The 20,862-nt window shown below is 40.2% G+C and overlaps 1 protein-coding gene across 17 annotated transcripts in view; it reads right to left on the bottom strand.

The window, feature by feature from the left end:
- Nucleotides 1-20,862, bottom strand: part of cadpsb (Ca2+-dependent activator protein for secretion b) — a 100,234-nt gene that overhangs the window by 58,984 nt on the left and 20,388 nt on the right. For all 17 annotated transcript variants that reach the window (XM_056253775.1, XM_056253773.1, XM_056253778.1 and 14 more), the window contains exon 2: nt 2,218-2,331. In XM_056253775.1, coding sequence (XP_056109750.1) covers nt 2,218-2,331 — 114 coding nt within the window. The remainder of the gene's footprint in view (nt 1-2,217; nt 2,332-20,862) is intronic.

Genomic DNA, 20,862 nt, shown 5'->3' on the forward strand with positions numbered 1-20,862 from the left:
AAGGAGAGCCCTGAAGGGCTATTTAGGCGCTCTCATCTCCATGATAATTCACTTACGAAGGCATGTGATCATCTAAATGTTTTGACTAATCTGTAGTGTGGTAACTACAACTGGCTATGCAACATTTCAAGACACGCAGTTCAATAATCAAGGGGCGGGTTCGTGATATCATTCGTTGTTTGGCATCATTAGTTAATCGCCTGAAGGAGAGGTTAACATGCCACGACCTCTCACGGACAGAGACACCAAACTCATTTTCATTCATTCAGCGCACTATTCTATAGAGGGCACTTTGGCGAATTCACAGGAAAAATGTTAATAGCAAAGCACTTATTGCTAACAGGTTTACTTACAGCTAGTGTCAGCTCAAACCCTCTTTTGGCATTAAAAAACTACCGTCAGGATTTACTAAAGACACGCAGTGAAAAATTAGTGCTGAAAAGGCGTGGACAGTTATTTTTGCGACTGACCTGTGCATTTGCATTTGTAGGAGTTTCCCTTTCAGATGCAATATTTATGGGAGGAGAGTATTTAAATGAATCATGCAAGGTGATTTACTAAGGTTTGCTAGTCATTTACTATTGTTTGCGGCGCTATTTACCGCCCAAAATATGCACGTCTTAAACCAGACGCTAACTGGTAGATTGCGTTGGTCATTATGGAGATGATCCGGCTGTGTCTGTGTTCTTTAATTTGTGTGTCATCAGTAGATCAAGCGCAGAACTTTCCACTCCCATCGGCTTTTTTGGAACTGCGCTCTCACACTAATTTGCCCTGTTTAGTAAATCTGGCCCTAAATGTCTTAATACTTTACCTAATGTCTAATACTTTTAATGTTAAGAGATTTCAGTTTAAAGGTGCTTTTTGGGAAGCAAGCATAAATTAGCACTATTACCTGTCAGATATCACTGAAATATGTGTTGTTGGGAATACACACTTGTCTTTGTGATTGCAGGCTCTGGTAGGCACAAAAAGGTTGTGGCCTGCACATTTTTAGTAGCCTGGTTAAAACCAGACCATTCTCAGTTGTAACTGAGTTATGGTCTGGCAAAGCGTCATAGACAAATCATTTCCAGAGGGGCGTCACCAACGGACATCGCGGATAGACCAAAAACCAATCAAAGCGATGAAGGAGATGACGTATGCAGAGCGGCAGAAACATCTCCGAGTGTTGTTCTTTGCTCGGTTTTTAACAAAAAGGAAACGTTCAAATCGCTTAAAACAGACGCGATAGCTGATTCGAACGAGTGATGTTCGACGGTGGCATCCATCTTTGTAATGTAGGCTACAAAATCTGCTTCAAAATCCCAGCGCTGTCGTCATCGTGTAAAGCCCGCCCCAACGTTTCTGATTGGTGCCTCGATTTCGGCGGATTGGAAATGGGCTTGAATGAGCTCTTTGCCAGACTAACTTTCAGAGCAAATCTAAATTTGCCGGAAGTTGTCTGGGTTTTCCCAGGCTACATTTTAAGCTAATCAGAGAAAAATTATTAAAACACTACCATTCAAAAGTCTTTTAGATCAAAACTACAGTAAAACAGCAATATTGTGAAATATTATTACAATTTAAAATAACTGTTTCCTATTTTTTCACCCCTTTTTAATGTTTTAAAATGTCATTTATACCTGTGATCGCAAAGCTGAATTTTCAGCATCATTACTCTCCCGTCTTCAGTGTCACAGGATACTTAAGAAACATTCTAATACATTGATTTGGTGCTCACAAACAAATTCTCATTATCAATGTTGAAAACAGTTCAACATTTAAATATCTCAATAAGCTCAATATTTTTGTGGGAACGGATAATCTTTTAATGAATATAAAGTTCAAAAGAACAGCAATTATTTTACAATGGAAATCTTACAACAGTATAAATGTTTGAAACTGTCACTTATAAATGTAATGCATCCTTGTTGCTAAATAAAAGCATTATTTACTTACTGAATCTTACTGACCTCAAACTTTTGAACAGTAGTGTATAAATAAGAATATAGAAGAAGATGAATATCAGCAACATACATAACATAACATGTCTAATTAAAAAAAAGTCTGATATGTTCTCAAACCAGTTTGAGGCTGGTTTAAATGTTTAAGGGTAGATGTTTAAAAAAAACAAATGTAAACCAATAATTTTGGTTGAGCAACCAATAATGCCATGGGTGATTACTTGAGCAAGACCAGGATCAATATCATTCTACTGTTGCAATGATAATTCACCTCAAAATAGCTCTGAACAGCGTTGATGAAGGCCTCATCCGCCACAATCTGTGTGTCTCCTTTGAGAAAAGACTCAAAGCGGTCCTTAGTGGTCTGCAGCTGCTGCTTGGTGATCTACAAGGAGAAATGAAAGAAGAAAAAAAAAGAGTCAAAATTCAGATAATTTGTGAAACCGCCGAAATATTTCACAAGACCAACGCATTTATTTGTTGTTATTATAGATAATACAACATTATAAATGAGATCTTTTTAATCAGTGACTTAATCTTAAATGGTTTCCGTTGAATCTGTTATCAGATTTTTGCACATTCAGACATGGATCCAGATCTATAGCGGTTCAAGACTAAAGTAAATGATGTGCTGCCGCGCCGCAATAGGGTTAGAGATTTTTCAGAAACAAATGACAAAGGACAGTGGGTTTCTTTTTATTAGCAAGAGACATTTAATACATCCTTGTTTTTACCAAAACACTCCCACAAGTAGTCTCTTCTCAAGTCTACACTTAAAAATACTCTTTCTGCTATAAAAAAAAAAACACCCACCTTCAAACTCAATAACACACATTCTCTCTATTCTCACAGCCAGATATCTCTAGCTACATTTTTCTCACACTAGTTCTCTCACTTGCACGCTCTAATTTTAACTTTCCCTCGCAGAAATTGTGTACTTAAGTCCTTCATATTTTTTAAATATGTTGATTTTTCATGCATAATACATCTTGTATTTCACTGAACGCCTCTTCAACTTCCTTCTCTCTCTCTCTCTCCCGATGTGATTCATCACTCTCCCTGAATGTCATCAGGGCACAAGATGACAGAGTGACGAACGAGTAAGCAACAGAATGAGAGAAGTGTTGTGAAGGAGAAAAAGAGCAGGCCAAACAGTATCCTCCTCCTCCTCCTCATATAAAGCAGAAGAGCAAAGCCCTGACAGTTACAGTGCCAGTGTGTTTTATGGCAGTGGTGGATATAAACCGGTTTTGCTTCAGGACCCAGATTTTACAATAGATATAATGTGGTACCCCAACACAATGAAATTGTTTATTATTTATTATTAAAAAAGCAAACAAAACAAAAAAGAAAAAAGCTCACTCAAAAATGAAAATCCTTTAATATTTATTTAACATATAATTTACATTTTACAATATACATTTTAGAATTATATTATTTATTTTTAGGGGGAGCTTGAGAAATCACTTTAACTTGTACATTTTAGAAATACATTATATTATATTATTACTTACATTAAAAGAGCTGTCTTAAAAGGGTTCTTTACTGCTAACAAAAGAGGCTTTCAAAAAAACTTGGCTGCCTAAACAGTAGAAAGATGGAATAAAAATTGAAATCAGTTGAAATCATGAATGTAATTTCAGAAATAATGACAGAATTTTTTTCTATCCATCCCTTCAACATTACCATAAAGTGCCCAACGATATGCAAAATTATGACATGACAGGTTAAATAGAAAAATGTCAATACTGTAAACTTACAAACAGCAAAGTGTGATTTATCAGCCTACCACACATGGAGCAAACATTGGGCCAAATATTATATTAGGCTGCTGAATATGTGAAGGGAACAGCCATTAAGTGCATTAACATTTAATGGCTGTAATGTAATGTCAGTGCAATTAACAACAGAGGCAATAACTAACAGCACAAACGCATTGTGGTCGCACAAACTATCCTTGCTAAACCAGTATTTAATCTAGCCTGGGTCGTGTTTTCTTTTCATTTGGACACACTACATTTGACATCACCATTTAAATATTTTTCCCTTGTTTTTTAAGGGTTGATCTTTTGAAAAGTTTTAAAACACAATTGTATATGGTTAGTTGAATTTTATTATTTGCATTTAGTACTGCTTATCCATGTCCTCAGACCAGGTTCACTACTTGAAAACCACTATTTTATTGTAAAGCGTTGCATAGCATATGTACTATGGCTCTCTGGAATACTTGATTCTGATTGGTCGATCATCCTGTGGTCAAACATTTTCATATAATGTCTATAAATGACCATATTCTCTAGTAATTTTTGCTCTACACAGATATGCTAGTTTCATGTCTCTCGTATTCCTCCACTCTTTCTAGTTCTTACACAATAAAATAAGCTCAAATCAATATTCATGACTTTTTATTTATTAATTTGGTAAGTACCAGTGTAATAAGCAGAAGAGTTTTCAGTGAGCCAGTCATCATCACAAAATATAACACTGGCTGACTGTACATTATCCCTAACATATACTATATTATTAAATATATTGTAAAGAGTGTACAATTATACAATGAATGGGACAATGATATGCATTATTGTATTCCTTTTTTCTAGCTTACATCCCTGTTTTAACTGTGCTCTGTTGCGCTGTCATGCATATGGTGGCTTGCTAAGCATACCAAAAAAAAAAAAAGTTTAGCAAGATGTTATGTTGCCGTTCATCTTGAAACCACCAGTGTGACAAAATCTAAAGGAAACAGGGTTTTCTGTGAGCAAGTGTGTAGGAGGAAGGTGGAAAAGTACAAAGTAGCATGTGCCTGTGAGGCATCACAGCACCATCTGTGTTCATCTCTCTGCTACTGTCCTCTCTACTTCACACACACATAGAGCAGTTGACTTTATCTGCCTTCTGAACTGTCTGTACAGAGAATACTATAACCCTGAAGAACAGCTTGCAGCCCTCAATATTTCTGAGTGTGCTTTTCTCTTTCTTATTTCCAGAATAGTTTTTATGAAGGCCGGGTACAGGCATACAGGAGGTGATGTATGTTAACACTCTAACTTGACAGCTCTAGTCCAGGTAAACCCAGCATTATGGGGACAAAATGGCCCACAAAGATGGCAATATCCTTGTCCTTGAGGGGACATTTTTTGGTCCCCATGAGGAAAACAGCTTATAAATTTGATTGCTTTTTCATCCCATCGCCTATTTTTTATATATCATCAACTTTAGTGCCTCCGTACTACTAAACGTAAATCTGAAATAAAAATTCAGAAATAAAGCAATTCAGAATCTAATCAAAATGGCAAAAGCACATAGCAAAATTACTAAAAACTTAAAGGCCCAGTAAGATTTTTGGATTAAGAATTTTGGACTAAATCCAAAAAATAGATTTTTGGACTAAAAAACAAACACTCAAAAATGTTTATATTGTATTTTGTTGACTCGTGTACTTGCATTATATTAGTAACATATGTACACAATATTTTTATCCAGAGACTTTATATTAAATCATTGTTATATAGTTCAACACTGTTAGTCTTATTGTCTTATAGTTGCTGTTGGCAACATGTTTGTACCATGCCTCAGAGACAACACTATATTGTCCAGTGGCTAACATAGCAAAATCAGAAAGAACTTAGTAACAGTAACAAAACATTTTCTGCACCATACAATATTTTAAAATTAACTGCATGTCATTTAGCAACATAAATGGCAGCTTTTATTAATATGATACTCTAATATCGATATAGCTTACTGCAACGTACAAGGTACCGCACAGAGAAATGTTTTAACATAACTGTAACGGGGTTTGTTGTTATGGGAAGAAGGCGGGAACCGGCGAACATTCAACACTTTTAATAAATAAATAAATACAAAAATGAAAGTAAAGCCAGCAGCCCCTCACGGACGACTGCTGGCCACAGAAACAAAACACAACATAAAATCAGGCCTGTTCCTCTCTCCATCTGCACTGTCGTCGCTCCTGCTTTATGCTTCCGCTCCTCCGTGAGAGATGTGAGACCGGTGCGTCTCACAGGTGTCGCTCATTACCACTCACGTCACTCGCCCTCGTCCTACTCGCCACAATAACTTTCAACATTACTTTCAAATGTACTTTTTGTATGATTTTTTTTTAACCAAGTAAAACAACGCTGCGTTACCCCACAATTTTAATTAGTAAAAAAAAAAGTGATTGTTTTCCATCAGCTGTGGAGGTGAATACATCCAAGCTCATTCACGGCATCATCAAGCTAAGCCTTTGTTACTGTTTTGAATAAGCGAACTCTAGCAGCGAAACTTCCATCAGCTTGACGACAAGTTCCATAATTCCGCTGGAATTTTGCGTCATCAACCTACGCCTTTGTTATTGTAAGAGGTTAGCGACCCCTAGCGGCGAAAAAAAAAAAAACATATTGTAGCTTTAAAATGTAAAATTAAAATGAAAACTGAAAATATACAAAGCTAATTCAAAATATTAACAAATACTACAATAGTATCTAAATGATACTAAAATAGCAATTGTGTTTTTGTGTTTAAATTTGTAACAGTACAGATTATCACCTTTTTTATTTTTTATAATTACATTAGTCTGTAGAAAGCAGCCCTATAGTTCTCATAACAGAGTGACCAATATCCATTAGTACTTTAATGGTTCATCCACCCCCAGTCTCCCAAGTAGAAGTCCCATAGATTCCCTCTTATCATGATTACCCTGTAACAGCATGATTCATTTGTACACACTCAGTCAAACACATATTTCAACCTCTAAATGTCACTACCAGGGGAGAATGCAAGTTCATTTTAAGTAATGCTGCCCTACAAACAAGCACAGCAAACCTGGATCTCTTAAAAAAATATATATTGCATTTCAAAATCATCGCAATTTTTTTATCAGAATCAATTTTTCCAGTGGAACATTGTTGCCATGTCCAATTAGGAGTGGAACTCTGTACAAGCCTAGAGTGGCTTCGTTCCCTCCTTGCATTGTTCTGTACTTGTACTAAACGTGCTAAACAAAATAAACTAAACTATAAACTAAAAAAATTCATATAAGAATGTCCCTCCTCTGCAAACCTACAGGCAAAAACCAATATATCTAGCCCTAGCTTCCTGTTTCAAAAGGACATATGTCAACACAGGATGCAAAACTGCACTAGTCACGTGTTTCTCCAATGAGCAATTCGACAGAATCACTTAACAAGACTTAAAAAATGGTTCATCTGCCTTGGACATTGTTGACTTGCTTTTTCAGCTTCACCTAATCAGACTAGAGACACTCTTTCTTTGGAAATACTATCAACAGTGCTTTTTACTTCAACCTCTCCTGATGAATCCATTCTCCTGCAATAATGTTATCATTTCAGCAGCCGTATGTTATTTATAGAGTCATTTACATTTCATTCGTGTGAAAAACAAAAGTGTTCCTTTTCTTTTGTGTCAATGAAGAAACAGCTTTCAGTGTGTGCGTGTGCACACTCAGCAGCAGACTGCAGAGTCGTTAGTAATTATGATAATTGCATGAGTGCAGCAGCTTTAGCTGTGGGCCAGAGATGATGCATAAGAAAAAGATAGGAAATGTGGACGAGTGATTTCAATGTTACTCCACAGAGGGGGAAGTATCACGTTTGCATCCATTCTTAATTGTGCATCTTAATTATTTTCGTGAAAATAAAGTTTAATTCAACCTAATTGAATTTAATCAACCTAATTTAATTTTAAGCTATCTCAATGTAAATTTGTTTTTGGATTTGGGGTTTTAATTTCTTACATTCAAGCCTGGCTCCAAAAAATGGGTAGATGGGGGGAAAAAAGCGTTACTTAACTGAATAGGGGAGAGAAAATGAAGGTGTTTGTCAAATTTACACCCAGATAACTAAATGAGATGGAACAAGAGGCTAAATTTAAAGTTAAGTTTGTATGAGACAAAAGACACAAAATTAATTATATTAATGCATTTTGATTTTGCTGAGCTATTGTACACTGAATTCAAGAATTAAAAAAAAAAGTTAACATTTTTGGAAGAAGTATTTTATGTAGTTATTTGATTAAAAATACATTAAAATCAATATTAGAAGACATTAGTACAATTTCAAATAACTGTTTTCTATTTTAATACATTTTAAATCGTAATTTATTTGTGTGATGGCAAAGCCATATCTCCAGTCGTCAGTGGGACATGATCCTTCAGAAATCATTCTAATATGCTGATTCAGCGCTCAAGAATTATTTATTATTATTATCTACATTGAAAACAGTTGTGCTGCTTAAGATTTTTGTAGAAAGCATGATACATTTTTTTCAGAACTCTTTGATAAACGGATAGTTTAAAAGAAAGTATTTATTTAATAAAGATTTTTTTTGTAACTGTGTAGAAGTCTGTAATTTCTGATCAATTTAATGCATCATTGCTGAATAAAATAATTAATTTAATTATTTAAAAAAGAAATTTTCTTGAAAGATAACATGCTATTTCCATGTTTGGTTACAGTTGTAGAGACAAAGTATTATATTATATTAATTATATAAATCCTACTTATTAAAGAGTAATTTATGTGCTGCTTTGGGAAGCAGGCGTTACCCACAATGCAAACACATTATGTAACATGAATAATTAACAGTCATTTTCACTTTTATAGTCTGCCAAAATATTTGAAATATCACTTTAATATAATATAAAATAAAAATATTTCAATTTGATGACATAAGACATCCTTGTATCATACAATCACACATGTATTATATAAGATGAAATACTGAATGAATGAGATAGTGTAGTTAAGATAATGCATACACAAACTCATTTGGTTGCATTGATGATGCTAGGGTGTGCCATTGAGAATATCCAGACATCAAATACCAAAAGAGTCATGTACTTTCATAATGCTTGCTGTACAGTGGATGCAATTAAAATCAGGACAATAAGCAAACAAGCACATAGAAAACCATCTACACACAAACCCCACACCACATTACAGAAACACTATCCTTGAACAAATGAAAGAAAACAAAACACACAGCACTGCAGTAATACAAACACATATAGCGTCAAATGATATGAACGCTCTGAATACAGGCTTCAGTCGTTAAAGCAACATCAGCATAGCAAAACTGGCCTAACGAATCATTACCCAGCAGCTTCATCGGATTCCCTGGAACTCAGGGATACTGATCTGCCAATGGGGAACAGAATGTTCTGCATTGTCCTGGAGCCCGCAACTCTTTTCCTCCACTCCCCTCCCTGCGTCCCTTCATGCCATTTTCTATGTTTAGCATGATGCTCGGAGCGCAGAAGTGTTATGGATGGACCCACAAGGCCAGTGCTGAAGATAGCAGCTGGTTAGTTGTGGTGTCTCTGAGCCACAAGGCAGAGACCGGCCCTCTGTGCAGTCCCCAGTAGCACATTACATCGAAAATGAATGAATAACCGTGCAAACCAGCATTTCGCACCTCATCAGTGCTGTTTGAAAGGCATGCTAATATCTCCGTTTTGGATACCATTTAAATGCGTGTCCTTCAGCATAACTGAACTTCACATCAACTCTGCTTAAGATGATTGAGTCAAGCAAGCATTATTAAAGTAAGAGGATTGAGGACACGGAAGAAAAATCCAAACAGGTATTCAGAAAAAGAGCACGCTTGACACTTCATTTATATACCAGATCAATAAACGTTGAGAGTTTACATTGAGTAACTTACATTTTAGACACAATATTTCCAGTTAATTGGTCTGGTTTTGCTCTGACAACGAACATATTTCCAAACATAGTCACAGCGTTATCACGGCGGTGTGTTTTGTTCCTAAATGAATCAGTTATGAGCGAATGATTAATGACTCATTCTAACAACAGCGCTTTGAATGAATCGGTTGAGTAAATGATTGAATGTTTCGTTCTTGAATGAAATAGCGTGCTCACAGTCTGAATATTTATGTTATCATTTGCTACTGCTATCATCTGAATTTAGTATACATAAATGTAAATATAGAGAAATTAGCCATTGCTTTTAAATTTTGAAGACAGATGTTCAGCAATATCTTAGGATCATATCCAATTTAAAAAAGGCTGTAGGCCTTATATGTGTTAATGTAAATATTTGAATCTTTTTTGAATATAACCTTTATATAATAATAGTATATAATGTTGCACTACTGTCAGAAAGTCTTGCTAAAACAATTTTAAGAATTACAGAAAAAAAGAATGCAGAATCTGTTGTTTATAAAACTGTTAAAAAATGACTTTCAGTAACAGCTGTGCTGGCATTCAGTACAACAGCTCTCTTGCTGCCTTGCAAACACTGCTGTAAAACATTCCTTTGAAACAACCTCAAGCATATACAGAATTGTAGAATAAACATAAAGCCTTAGGCAAGAGAAGCTCGTCTCAGAGCAGTAGTGTTAGAGGAAATGCGAACGGAATACTTTGCATTTGCTAAGACAAAACTTTACCGTAACCACACACCAAAATGCCTTCTTAAAATATGTTAAATTCAATCCCCGGACCTTGACTAGTGTGTGTGTATGTGTCTCTTTGTGTGCACTTTGTCTTACTAACATTCTATCAGCATTTTGACAGCACAATAAGACTATGCGTTGCAGCATTTGGGTGTATCTATCGGCAGAACAGAATATAGCGCTTCAATGGATTGTGAAACCGTAGGATTTTAATCACAATTCAGAGCCCACAGCCAGCTTTTTTCTTTATGTGCGAGAGAAGAAAAACACATGTTCAGAGTGAGTAAGGGAGTAAAGTGGGGGAAATGATGGGAAAAGTAAAAAGTCTCGTGTGATGGAAAGACAGAGAGTGCCTTTAGAAGGTTTTTGGTGCTTCTGTGTGAGCTGAGAGGTATCTAAGTATGAGACAGTGTGTGTGACAGAAAAAAGCTACAGCGTGCTCAGTATTAGAGTTAATGGGCATGTGTGTGTCTGTCTCAGAGAGAGCTAACGTGTGTGTGTGTGGGTGAAAGCACTTGCCTGAAACTCCACTAATCCAGCTAAAAATAAGAACTTGTGCCATGTGACACACAGCCTCTGTAAGATGGCTTCCTCCTGTGAAGAATTAATGCTACTCTGACAAGAAAAGATGCAGTCAGATCAGACAAACTATGACAAAAACGACACGCATGTTCCTCTTCAGCTAAAATATATTTAAAAAACATTAGTAATTCTAAGTATTTGTACGTAAAGTGCTGTTGTAGAACACACATTTTTATATGTTTGAATAGTCAATGAAACACTTAATTTATGTATTGACATTTAGCGTCTGAACAGCTTTAGAGATGTACAAATGTGTACGAATCCTTTTAGGTTCAAATAATACTGAATGACTGCAATTCAATAACTTGATTTATTGTATTTAATAAATTACATTTTTAAAATATGTTCAGTGTCAATGAATTTTCCTAATTTGACATAAGTTGCACTTTGTTCTTTGAGAGATTTTTAAATACATGAAAATATTTTACTATTCTAGTCAATACATGACAATATTCCACTATTTTAGTCACTGTATTGACTAAAATTATTGTCACTGTGCATTTATCCGTTACATTTATTTTATGGTTAGAGGTTTAGAGGTGTTATTAGGGGATCAAAAATGTTTCTCTAATAATCCAATGTGCCTTGGAAATATATTTAGAATATCAGTATAAAGGTTTTGTACATTTCTAAAGCAGTGTGTGCATGTACAGATATTGGTATTCAATGGTGCCAATATGTCCAGATATCCTTTATCAGATATCCAAAAATATAGAAAAATTTATATATTGCTGATGTAAGAATAACATCAGGCTGAAGAAAAAAAAAGTATATATATATATATATATATATATATATATATATATATATATATATGTCAGGATATGAATCCAGGTCATATTTGCATGCACAACAATAGCTATGCTCTTATAATCTTAAGTTGCTAAAAAGTGTTCCCCCACCCCTTAAAAATGATGGGATGAAAGGGGGTTAGAGGGAGCTTTCATGCTTAAATGTAATAGATGCTCTCTTCACGCACTCAATGTCGAAATAGAGACCTTGAGAAAAACAGAAGGTCATGCCGGTCTGCCAGGAAATAGAGGGAGAGGGAGAGATAGGGAGTGAAAGGAAGGAGTGCTAGTGCTGCTTAATGGATTATAGGATATGGAAAAAGCTGGATGGGAGAGAGAGAGAGAGAGAGAGAGAGAGAGAGAGAGAGAGAGAGAGAGAGAGAGAGAGAGAGAGAGAGAGAGAGAGAGAGAGAGAGAGAGAGAGAGAGAGAGAGAGAGAGAAGAGAGAGAGAGAGAGAGAGAGAGAGAGAGAGAGAGAGAGAGAGAGAGAGAGAGAGAGAGAGAGAGAGTGTTCTAGTTCACAAGGGGGAGAGTGGGTGTGTGGCAGCGATGGTATGAGAAAAATCTTTCACATGCTTTAGAATAAGGGTTCAGGCAGCTCTCCTAGAGCGACACGGCTGTAGTGCCACAACAACTAGCTACTGCTGTTCATCACACTACATTGTGTGACACAATCTTCCTCCTCCACTCTGGCTAATACTACTTCCTTTCATCCTACTCTCCATGCCTTTAGGCGAAAAAACCTGCAGACTTATCGAAACTATGGTCTGAATCGAGGCTAGTGGACATAAATATTGGCCAGACTGTTTTGAGATTATCAGCATCAGACAGCCAATAACTGTTCCCACTTTATTAATTAACTCTCCCTTGTCAGTTGTGTCCAAAATCTACAAACATCCTTTAAGATTAATAATAATAATAATAAATAAATAAAATTCTCTAAATATTTGAAATATTAATTAAAATACAAATATTAAAATAAATTTTATTTCAAATGTAGCACATTCGCAGATTACATGTAAACATCCTACAATTTATAATTAAAAAAATAATTTAAACGCTATACAATATGGTGAACACAACTTTTAGTTGCCTTGTTATTTTGTGATGTTCTGTTTTTCCGCTCTGGGTAAAAATTTGGGCTTTTGGTTGGGCATTAAAGCAGAATAAAACCATAAAAATTCAATATATTCCTTTGTGCGCCAAATCAAAGTTTAGTTTTTGGGTTGCTTCTGCACTAGAGAGGGTTGTTATTATTTCTCTCATTGTTAATTGAGCCATCTATCTTCAAAGTGCATAAATATGAGAAGCCAATTAGTGCTGAATAGCTACATAAACTAGAATGTACATTTCCAGAAGAAAATGTGAAGTGGTGCTTGCAGAGGCAAAATTCGCAGCTCGGTTGCTAGAGTGTGGCACACGATTGCATACGAGACAAAAAACACGTCTGTACGATGTTCTGGTGCTGAGATATGGCTTATTTATGTGTTTGTATGGTTACTAGGGTACCTTATATGGTTGCTATGGTGTGCTTATACAGTTTATGAGATGATATTAGAAGACTAGTTGACAGTCTGAGTCAAAAAAGCCGAACTCCACGTCTCTACGATTTTCTGGAGCTGAAATATAGCTTGTAAATGTTGTTTTATGGTTGCTAGGGTGGCATAAGTGGTTGCTAGGGCGTGGCCATGAAGTTGTTATGCCCCTACTTATTGGCTGCTTGATAGGCAGAGTCAAAAGAGCCCAACCCCAAGTCTCTGTGACCTTCTAGTCAAAAGATATGATCTCACAAATGTTGTGCCAATGTTAAGTCTATGGGAATTTTTTCGTCCGATTTATCGGCTGCTGAACGAACATCGTACAACAGATCACTTAGAAAAGTCATAGCACACCTCTCCTCAATGAGCCGGTCGATTTGACACCTCATTCATGGGTCTACGACAAAAAATGCGGGAGGAGTAGCGTGCCGAAGTTTTGTCTTGGTGAATAGTAATCACAATACTAGAATGTACATTTCCAGAAGAAAATGTGAAGTGGTGCTTGCAGAGGCAAAATTCGCAGCTCGGTTGCTAGAGTGTGGCACACGATTGCATACGAGACAAAAAACACGTCTGTACGATGTTCTGGTGCTGAGATATGGCTTATTTATGTGTTTGTATGGTTACTAGGGTACCTTATATGGTTGCTATGGTGTGCTTATACAGTTTATGAGATGATATTAGAAGACTAGTTGACAGTCTGAGTCAAAAAAGCCGAACTCCACGTCTCTACGATTTTCTGGAGCTGAAATATAGCTTGTAAATGTTGTTTTATGGTTGCTAGGGTGGCATAAGTGGTTGCTAGGGCGTGGCCATGAAGTTGTTATGCCCCTACTTATTGGCTGCTTGATAGGCAGAGTCAAAAGAGCCCAACCCCAAGTCTCTGTGACCTTCTAGTCAAAAGATATGATCTCACAAATGTTGTGCCAATGTTAAGTCTATGGGAATTTTTTCGTCCGATTTATCGGCTGCTGAACGAACATCGTACAACAGATCACTTAGAAAAGTCATAGCACACCTCTCCTCAATGAGCCGGTCGATTTGACACCTCATTCATGGGTCTACGACAAAAAATGCGGGAGGAGTAGCGTGCCGAAGTTTTGTCTTGGTGAATAGTAATCACAATACTAGAATGTACATTTCCAGAAGAAAATGTGAAGTGGTGCTTGCAGTGGCAAAACTCGCCGCTCGGTTGCTAGGGTGTTGTTGGAGTTTGCTATGATGATGCAAGGCAGTTGCTAGGGTGTTCTGGGTGGTTGCTAGGTGGTTGCTAGGGTGTTCTGAGTGGTTGCTAGGGTGTTGCTAGGTGGTTGCTAGGGTATTCTGGGTGGTTGCTAGGGTGTTGCTAGGCGGTTGCTAGGGTGTTCTGGGTGGTTGCTAGGGTGTTGCTAGGTGGTTGCTAGGGTGTTCTGAGTGGTTGCTAGGGTGTTCTGGGTGGTTGCTAGGGTATTCTGGGTGGTTGCTAGGGTATTCTGGGTGGTTGCTAGGGTGTTGCTAGGCGGTTGCTAGGGTGTTCTGGGTGGTTGCTAGGGTGTTGCTAGGCGGTTGCTAGGGTGTTCTGAGTGGTTGCTAGGGTGTTGCTAGGTGGTTGCTAGGGTATTCTGGGTGGTTGCTAGGGTGTTGCTAGGTGGTTGCTAGGGTGTTCTGTGCGGTTGCTAGGCGGTTGCTAGGGTATTCTGGGTGGTTGCTATGGTGTTGCTAGGCGGTTGCTAGGGTGTTTTGAGTGGTTGCTAGGCGGTTGCTAGGGTGTTCTGGGTGGTTGCTAGGGTGTTGCTAGGCGGTTGCTAGGGTGTTCTGGGTGGTTGCTAGGGCGTTGCTAGGGTGTTCTGGGTGGTTGCTAGGGTGTTCTGGGTGGTTGCTAGGGTGTTGCTAGGTGGTTGCTAGGGTGTTTTGAGTGGTTGCTAGGCGGTTGCTAGGGTGTTCTGGGTGGTTGCTAGGGTGTTGCTAGGCGGTTGCTAGGGTGTTCTGGGTGGTTGCTAGGGCGTTGCTAGGCAGTTGCTAGGGTGTTCTGGGTGGTTGCTAGGGTGTTGCTAGGGTAATTTGGGTGGTTGCTATGGTGTTACTAGGTGGTTGGTAGTTGTCAAAGATGGTTACTGTTGAGTTTGTAGCATTTTATTGGCATGATTTAGCACTTAGCTAATCAATATTAGCATGTAGCTATTCACTGCTAGTATGTGTAGCATGTAGCAAGTCCTGTTTGCTAGCATGAGTCAAAAGACCCAACCCCCATCTCTATACGATGTTCTGATGCAGAGATATTGGTCTTGCAAAACGGTTGCTAGGGTACTCTGTTTGGTTGCTAGGGAGTGGCTTGGCAGCTGCCAATCATGAAGCTCCAAAGTCAATGTGAATGTATAAACCAACCCCCATCTCTATACGATGTTCTGATGCAGAGATATTGGTCTTGCAAAATGGTTGCTAGGGTACTCTGTTTGGTTGCTAGGGAGTGGCTTGGCAGTTGCCAATCATGAAACTCCAAAGGCTTCTTGTCACTATGAATGATATAAACCAACTCCCACGCCTTTGTGACATTCAGAATGGAAGATATCCCTCATTGGATTTTGGTTGCTAAGGTGCTCGACAATGGTTGCTAGGGCGTGGCTAGGAAGTGTTGAGGTGATTCATGATTGGCTGTTTGCTGCCCCGAGTCAAACGAGACCACCCTCATGTTTCTATGACAATTCAGTCCAGAGATATCCCTTCGATCTCTTTCAATGGAAGTCTATGGGAGTTGTTGCTAAGGTGCTCTAAATGGTTGCTAGGGCGTGGCTTGATAGCTTCACAATGATCCTGAGAGACTGATTGGTTGTCTGAGTAAAATGAGCCCGCCCCCTTGTCTCTATGACACTGTGATCCAGAGTTATGTTCAATATAAAAGCGGTTTCTATGGTGTAGGACGGCCCATTTCATGGGCCGTCCTACACCATAGTAAGTCAATGGGGAAACTTTGGGCAGCTCCTGCCCCCCAGGGGTGCAACTTTTACCCCATTGTGTGGTATGTTCTTACAGAGTCTGTCAGCCTCTTCAAATGTGGCAAATTTCACGTTTCTGCGAAATTCACACTCTGAGCTATGACTCGTCAAAGTTTTTCGCAATGTTAAGTCTATGGGATTTTTTTGGGCCGTTTTTCGCCCCTGGGGCGACCATCGTACCCCCGATCTCTTAGAAAAGTCATAGCACACCATTCCCGAACAGGCCGCACGTTTTGACACCTCATTCATGGGTCTGTGACAAAAACTGCGGGAGGAGTAGCGCGTCAAAAAGTGGCCAGAAGAATAATAATAAGAAGAATAATAATAAGTATGTGAGATAACAATAGTGTTGCTTCGCCATAGGCAAGCACCACTAACTAGAATGTACATTTCCAGAAGAAAATGTGAAGTGGTGCTTGCAGTGGCAAAACTCGCCGCTCGGTTGCTAGGGTGTTGTTGGAGTTTGCTATGATGATGCAAGGCAGTTGCTAGGGTGTTCTGGGTGGTTGCTAGGTGGTTGCTAGGGTGTTCTGAGTGGTTGCTAGGGTGTTGCTAGGTGGTTGCTAGGGTATTCTGGGTGGTTGCTAGGGTGTTGCTAGGCGGTTGCTAGGGTGTTCTGGGTGGTTGCTAGGGTGTTGCTAGGTGGTTGCTAGGGTGTTCTGAGTGGTTGCTAGGGTGTTCTGGGTGGTTGCTAGGGTATTCTGGGTGGTTGCTAGGGTATTCTGGGTGGTTGCTAGGGTGTTGCTAGGCGGTTGCTAGGGTGTTCTGGGTGGTTGCTAGGGTGTTGCTAGGCGGTTGCTAGGGTGTTCTGAGTGGTTGCTAGGGTGTTGCTAGGTGGTTGCTAGGGTATTCTGGGTGGTTGCTAGGGTGTTGCTAGGTGGTTGCTAGGGTGTTCTGTGCGGTTGCTAGGCGGTTGCTAGGGTATTCTGGGTGGTTGCTATGGTGTTGCTAGGCGGTTGCTAGGGTGTTTTGAGTGGTTGCTAGGCGGTTGCTAGGGTGTTCTGGGTGGTTGCTAGGGTGTTGCTAGGCGGTTGCTAGGGTGTTCTGGGTGGTTGCTAGGGCGTTGCTAGGGTGTTCTGGGTGGTTGCTAGGGTGTTCTGGGTGGTTGCTAGGGTGTTGCTAGGTGGTTGCTAGGGTGTTTTGAGTGGTTGCTAGGCGGTTGCTAGGGTGTTCTGGGTGGTTGCTAGGGTGTTGCTAGGCGGTTGCTAGGGTGTTCTGGGTGGTTGCTAGGGCGTTGCTAGGCAGTTGCTAGGGTGTTCTGGGTGGTTGCTAGGGTGTTGCTAGGGTAATTTGGGTGGTTGCTATGGTGTTACTAGGTGGTTGGTAGTTGTCAAAGATGGTTACTGTTGAGTTTGTAGCATTTTATTGGCATGATTTAGCACTTAGCTAATCAATATTAGCATGTAGCTATTCACTGCTAGTATGTGTAGCATGTAGCAAGTCCTGTTTGCTAGCATGAGTCAAAAGACCCAACCCCCATCTCTATACGATGTTCTGATGCAGAGATATTGGTCTTGCAAAACGGTTGCTAGGGTACTCTGTTTGGTTGCTAGGGAGTGGCTTGGCAGCTGCCAATCATGAAGCTCCAAAGTCAATGTGAATGTATAAACCAACCCCCATCTCTATACGATGTTCTGATGCAGAGATATTGGTCTTGCAAAATGGTTGCTAGGGTACTCTGTTTGGTTGCTAGGGAGTGGCTTGGCAGTTGCCAATCATGAAACTCCAAAGGCTTCTTGTCACTATGAATGATATAAACCAACTCCCACGCCTTTGTGACATTCAGAATGGAAGATATCCCTCATTGGATTTTGGTTGCTAAGGTGCTCGACAATGGTTGCTAGGGCGTGGCTAGGAAGTGTTGAGGTGATTCATGATTGGCTGTTTGCTGCCCCGAGTCAAACGAGACCACCCTCATGTTTCTATGACAATTCAGTCCAGAGATATCCCTTCGATCTCTTTCAATGGAAGTCTATGGGAGTTGTTGCTAAGGTGCTCTAAATGGTTGCTAGGGCGTGGCTTGATAGCTTCACAATGATCCTGAGAGACTGATTGGTTGTCTGAGTAAAATGAGCCCGCCCCCTTGTCTCTATGACACTGTGATCCAGAGTTATGTTCAATATAAAAGCGGTTTCTATGGTGTAGGACGGCCCATTTCATGGGCCGTCCTACACCATAGTAAGTCAATGGGGAAACTTTGGGCAGCTCCTGCCCCCCAGGGGTGCAACTTTTACCCCATTGTGTGGTATGTTCTTACAGAGTCTGTCAGCCTCTTCAAATGTGGCAAATTTCACGTTTCTGCGAAATTCACACTCTGAGCTATGACTCGTCAAAGTTTTTCGCAATGTTAAGTCTATGGGATTTTTTTGGGCCGTTTTTCGCCCCTGGGGCGACCATCGTACCCCCGATCTCTTAGAAAAGTCATAGCACACCATTCCCGAACAGGCCGCACGTTTTGACACCTCATTCATGGGTCTGTGACAAAAACTGCGGGAGGAGTAGCGCGTCAAAAAGTGGCCAGAAGAATAATAATAAGAAGAATAATAATAAGTATGTGAGATAACAATAGTGTTGCTTCGCCATAGGCAAGCACCACTAACTAGAATGTACATTTCCAGAAGAAAATGTGAAGTGGTGCTTGCAGTGGCAAAACTCGCCGCTCGGTTGCTAGGGTGTTGTTGGAGTTTGCTATGATGATGCAAGGCAGTTGCTAGGGTGTTCTGGGTGGTTGCTAGGTGGTTGCTAGGGTGTTCTGAGTGGTTGCTAGGGTGTTGCTAGGTGGTTGCTAGGGTATTCTGGGTGGTTGCTAGGGTGTTGCTAGGCGGTTGCTAGGGTGTTCTGGGTGGTTGCTAGGGTGTTGCTAGGTGGTTGCTAGGGTGTTCTGAGTGGTTGCTAGGGTGTTCTGGGTGGTTGCTAGGGTATTCTGGGTGGTTGCTAGGGTATTCTGGGTGGTTGCTAGGGTGTTGCTAGGCGGTTGCTAGGGTGTTCTGGGTGGTTGCTAGGGTGTTGCTAGGCGGTTGCTAGGGTGTTCTGAGTGGTTGCTAGGGTGTTGCTAGGTGGTTGCTAGGGTATTCTGGGTGGTTGCTAGGGTGTTGCTAGGTGGTTGCTAGGGTGTTCTGTGCGGTTGCTAGGCGGTTGCTAGGGTATTCTGGGTGGTTGCTATGGTGTTGCTAGGCGGTTGCTAGGGTGTTTTGAGTGGTTGCTAGGCGGTTGCTAGGGTGTTCTGGGTGGTTGCTAGGGTGTTGCTAGGCGGTTGCTAGGGTGTTCTGGGTGGTTGCTAGGGCGTTGCTAGGGTGTTCTGGGTGGTTGCTAGGGTGTTCTGGGTGGTTGCTAGGGTGTTGCTAGGTGGTTGCTAGGGTGTTTTGAGTGGTTGCTAGGCGGTTGCTAGGGTGTTCTGGGTGGTTGCTAGGGTGTTGCTAGGCGGTTGCTAGGGTGTTCTGGGTGGTTGCTAGGGCGTTGCTAGGCAGTTGCTAGGGTGTTCTGGGTGGTTGCTAGGGTGTTGCTAGGGTAATTTGGGTGGTTGCTATGGTGTTACTAGGTGGTTGGTAGTTGTCAAAGATGGTTACTGTTGAGTTTGTAGCATTTTATTGGCATGATTTAGCACTTAGCTAATCAATATTAGCATGTAGCTATTCACTGCTAGTATGTGTAGCATGTAGCAAGTCCTGTTTGCTAGCATGAGTCAAAAGACCCAACCCCCATCTCTATACGATGTTCTGATGCAGAGATATTGGTCTTGCAAAACGGTTGCTAGGGTACTCTGTTTGGTTGCTAGGGAGTGGCTTGGCAGCTGCCAATCATGAAGCTCCAAAGTCAATGTGAATGTATAAACCAACCCCCATCTCTATACGATGTTCTGATGCAGAGATATTGGTCTTGCAAAATGGTTGCTAGGGTACTCTGTTTGGTTGCTAGGGAGTGGCTTGGCAGTTGCCAATCATGAAACTCCAAAGGCTTCTTGTCACTATGAATGATATAAACCAACTCCCACGCCTTTGTGACATTCAGAATGGAAGATATCCCTCATTGGATTTTGGTTGCTAAGGTGCTCGACAATGGTTGCTAGGGCGTGGCTAGGAAGTGTTGAGGTGATTCATGATTGGCTGTTTGCTGCCCCGAGTCAAACGAGACCACCCTCATGTTTCTATGACAATTCAGTCCAGAGATATCCCTTCGATCTCTTTCAATGGAAGTCTATGGGAGTTGTTGCTAAGGTGCTCTAAATGGTTGCTAGGGCGTGGCTTGATAGCTTCACAATGATCCTGAGAGACTGATTGGTTGTCTGAGTAAAATGAGCCCGCCCCCTTGTCTCTATGACACTGTGATCCAGAGTTATGTTCAATATAAAAGCGGTTTCTATGGTGTAGGACGGCCCATTTCATGGGCCGTCCTACACCATAGTAAGTCAATGGGGAAACTTTGGGCAGCTCCTGCCCCCCAGGGGTGCAACTTTTACCCCATTGTGTGGTATGTTCTTACAGAGTCTGTCAGCCTCTTCAAATGTGGCAAATTTCACGTTTCTGCGAAATTCACACTCTGAGCTATGACTCGTCAAAGTTTTTCGCAATGTTAAGTCTATGGGATTTTTTTGGG

This window comes from Rhinichthys klamathensis, unplaced genomic scaffold (genome assembly GCF_029890125.1).
Source record: "Rhinichthys klamathensis goyatoka isolate OS25496 unplaced genomic scaffold, OSU_Roscu_1.1 h1tg000109l_1, whole genome shotgun sequence".
NCBI classification, from domain to species: Eukaryota; Metazoa; Chordata; class Actinopteri; order Cypriniformes; family Leuciscidae; genus Rhinichthys; species Rhinichthys klamathensis.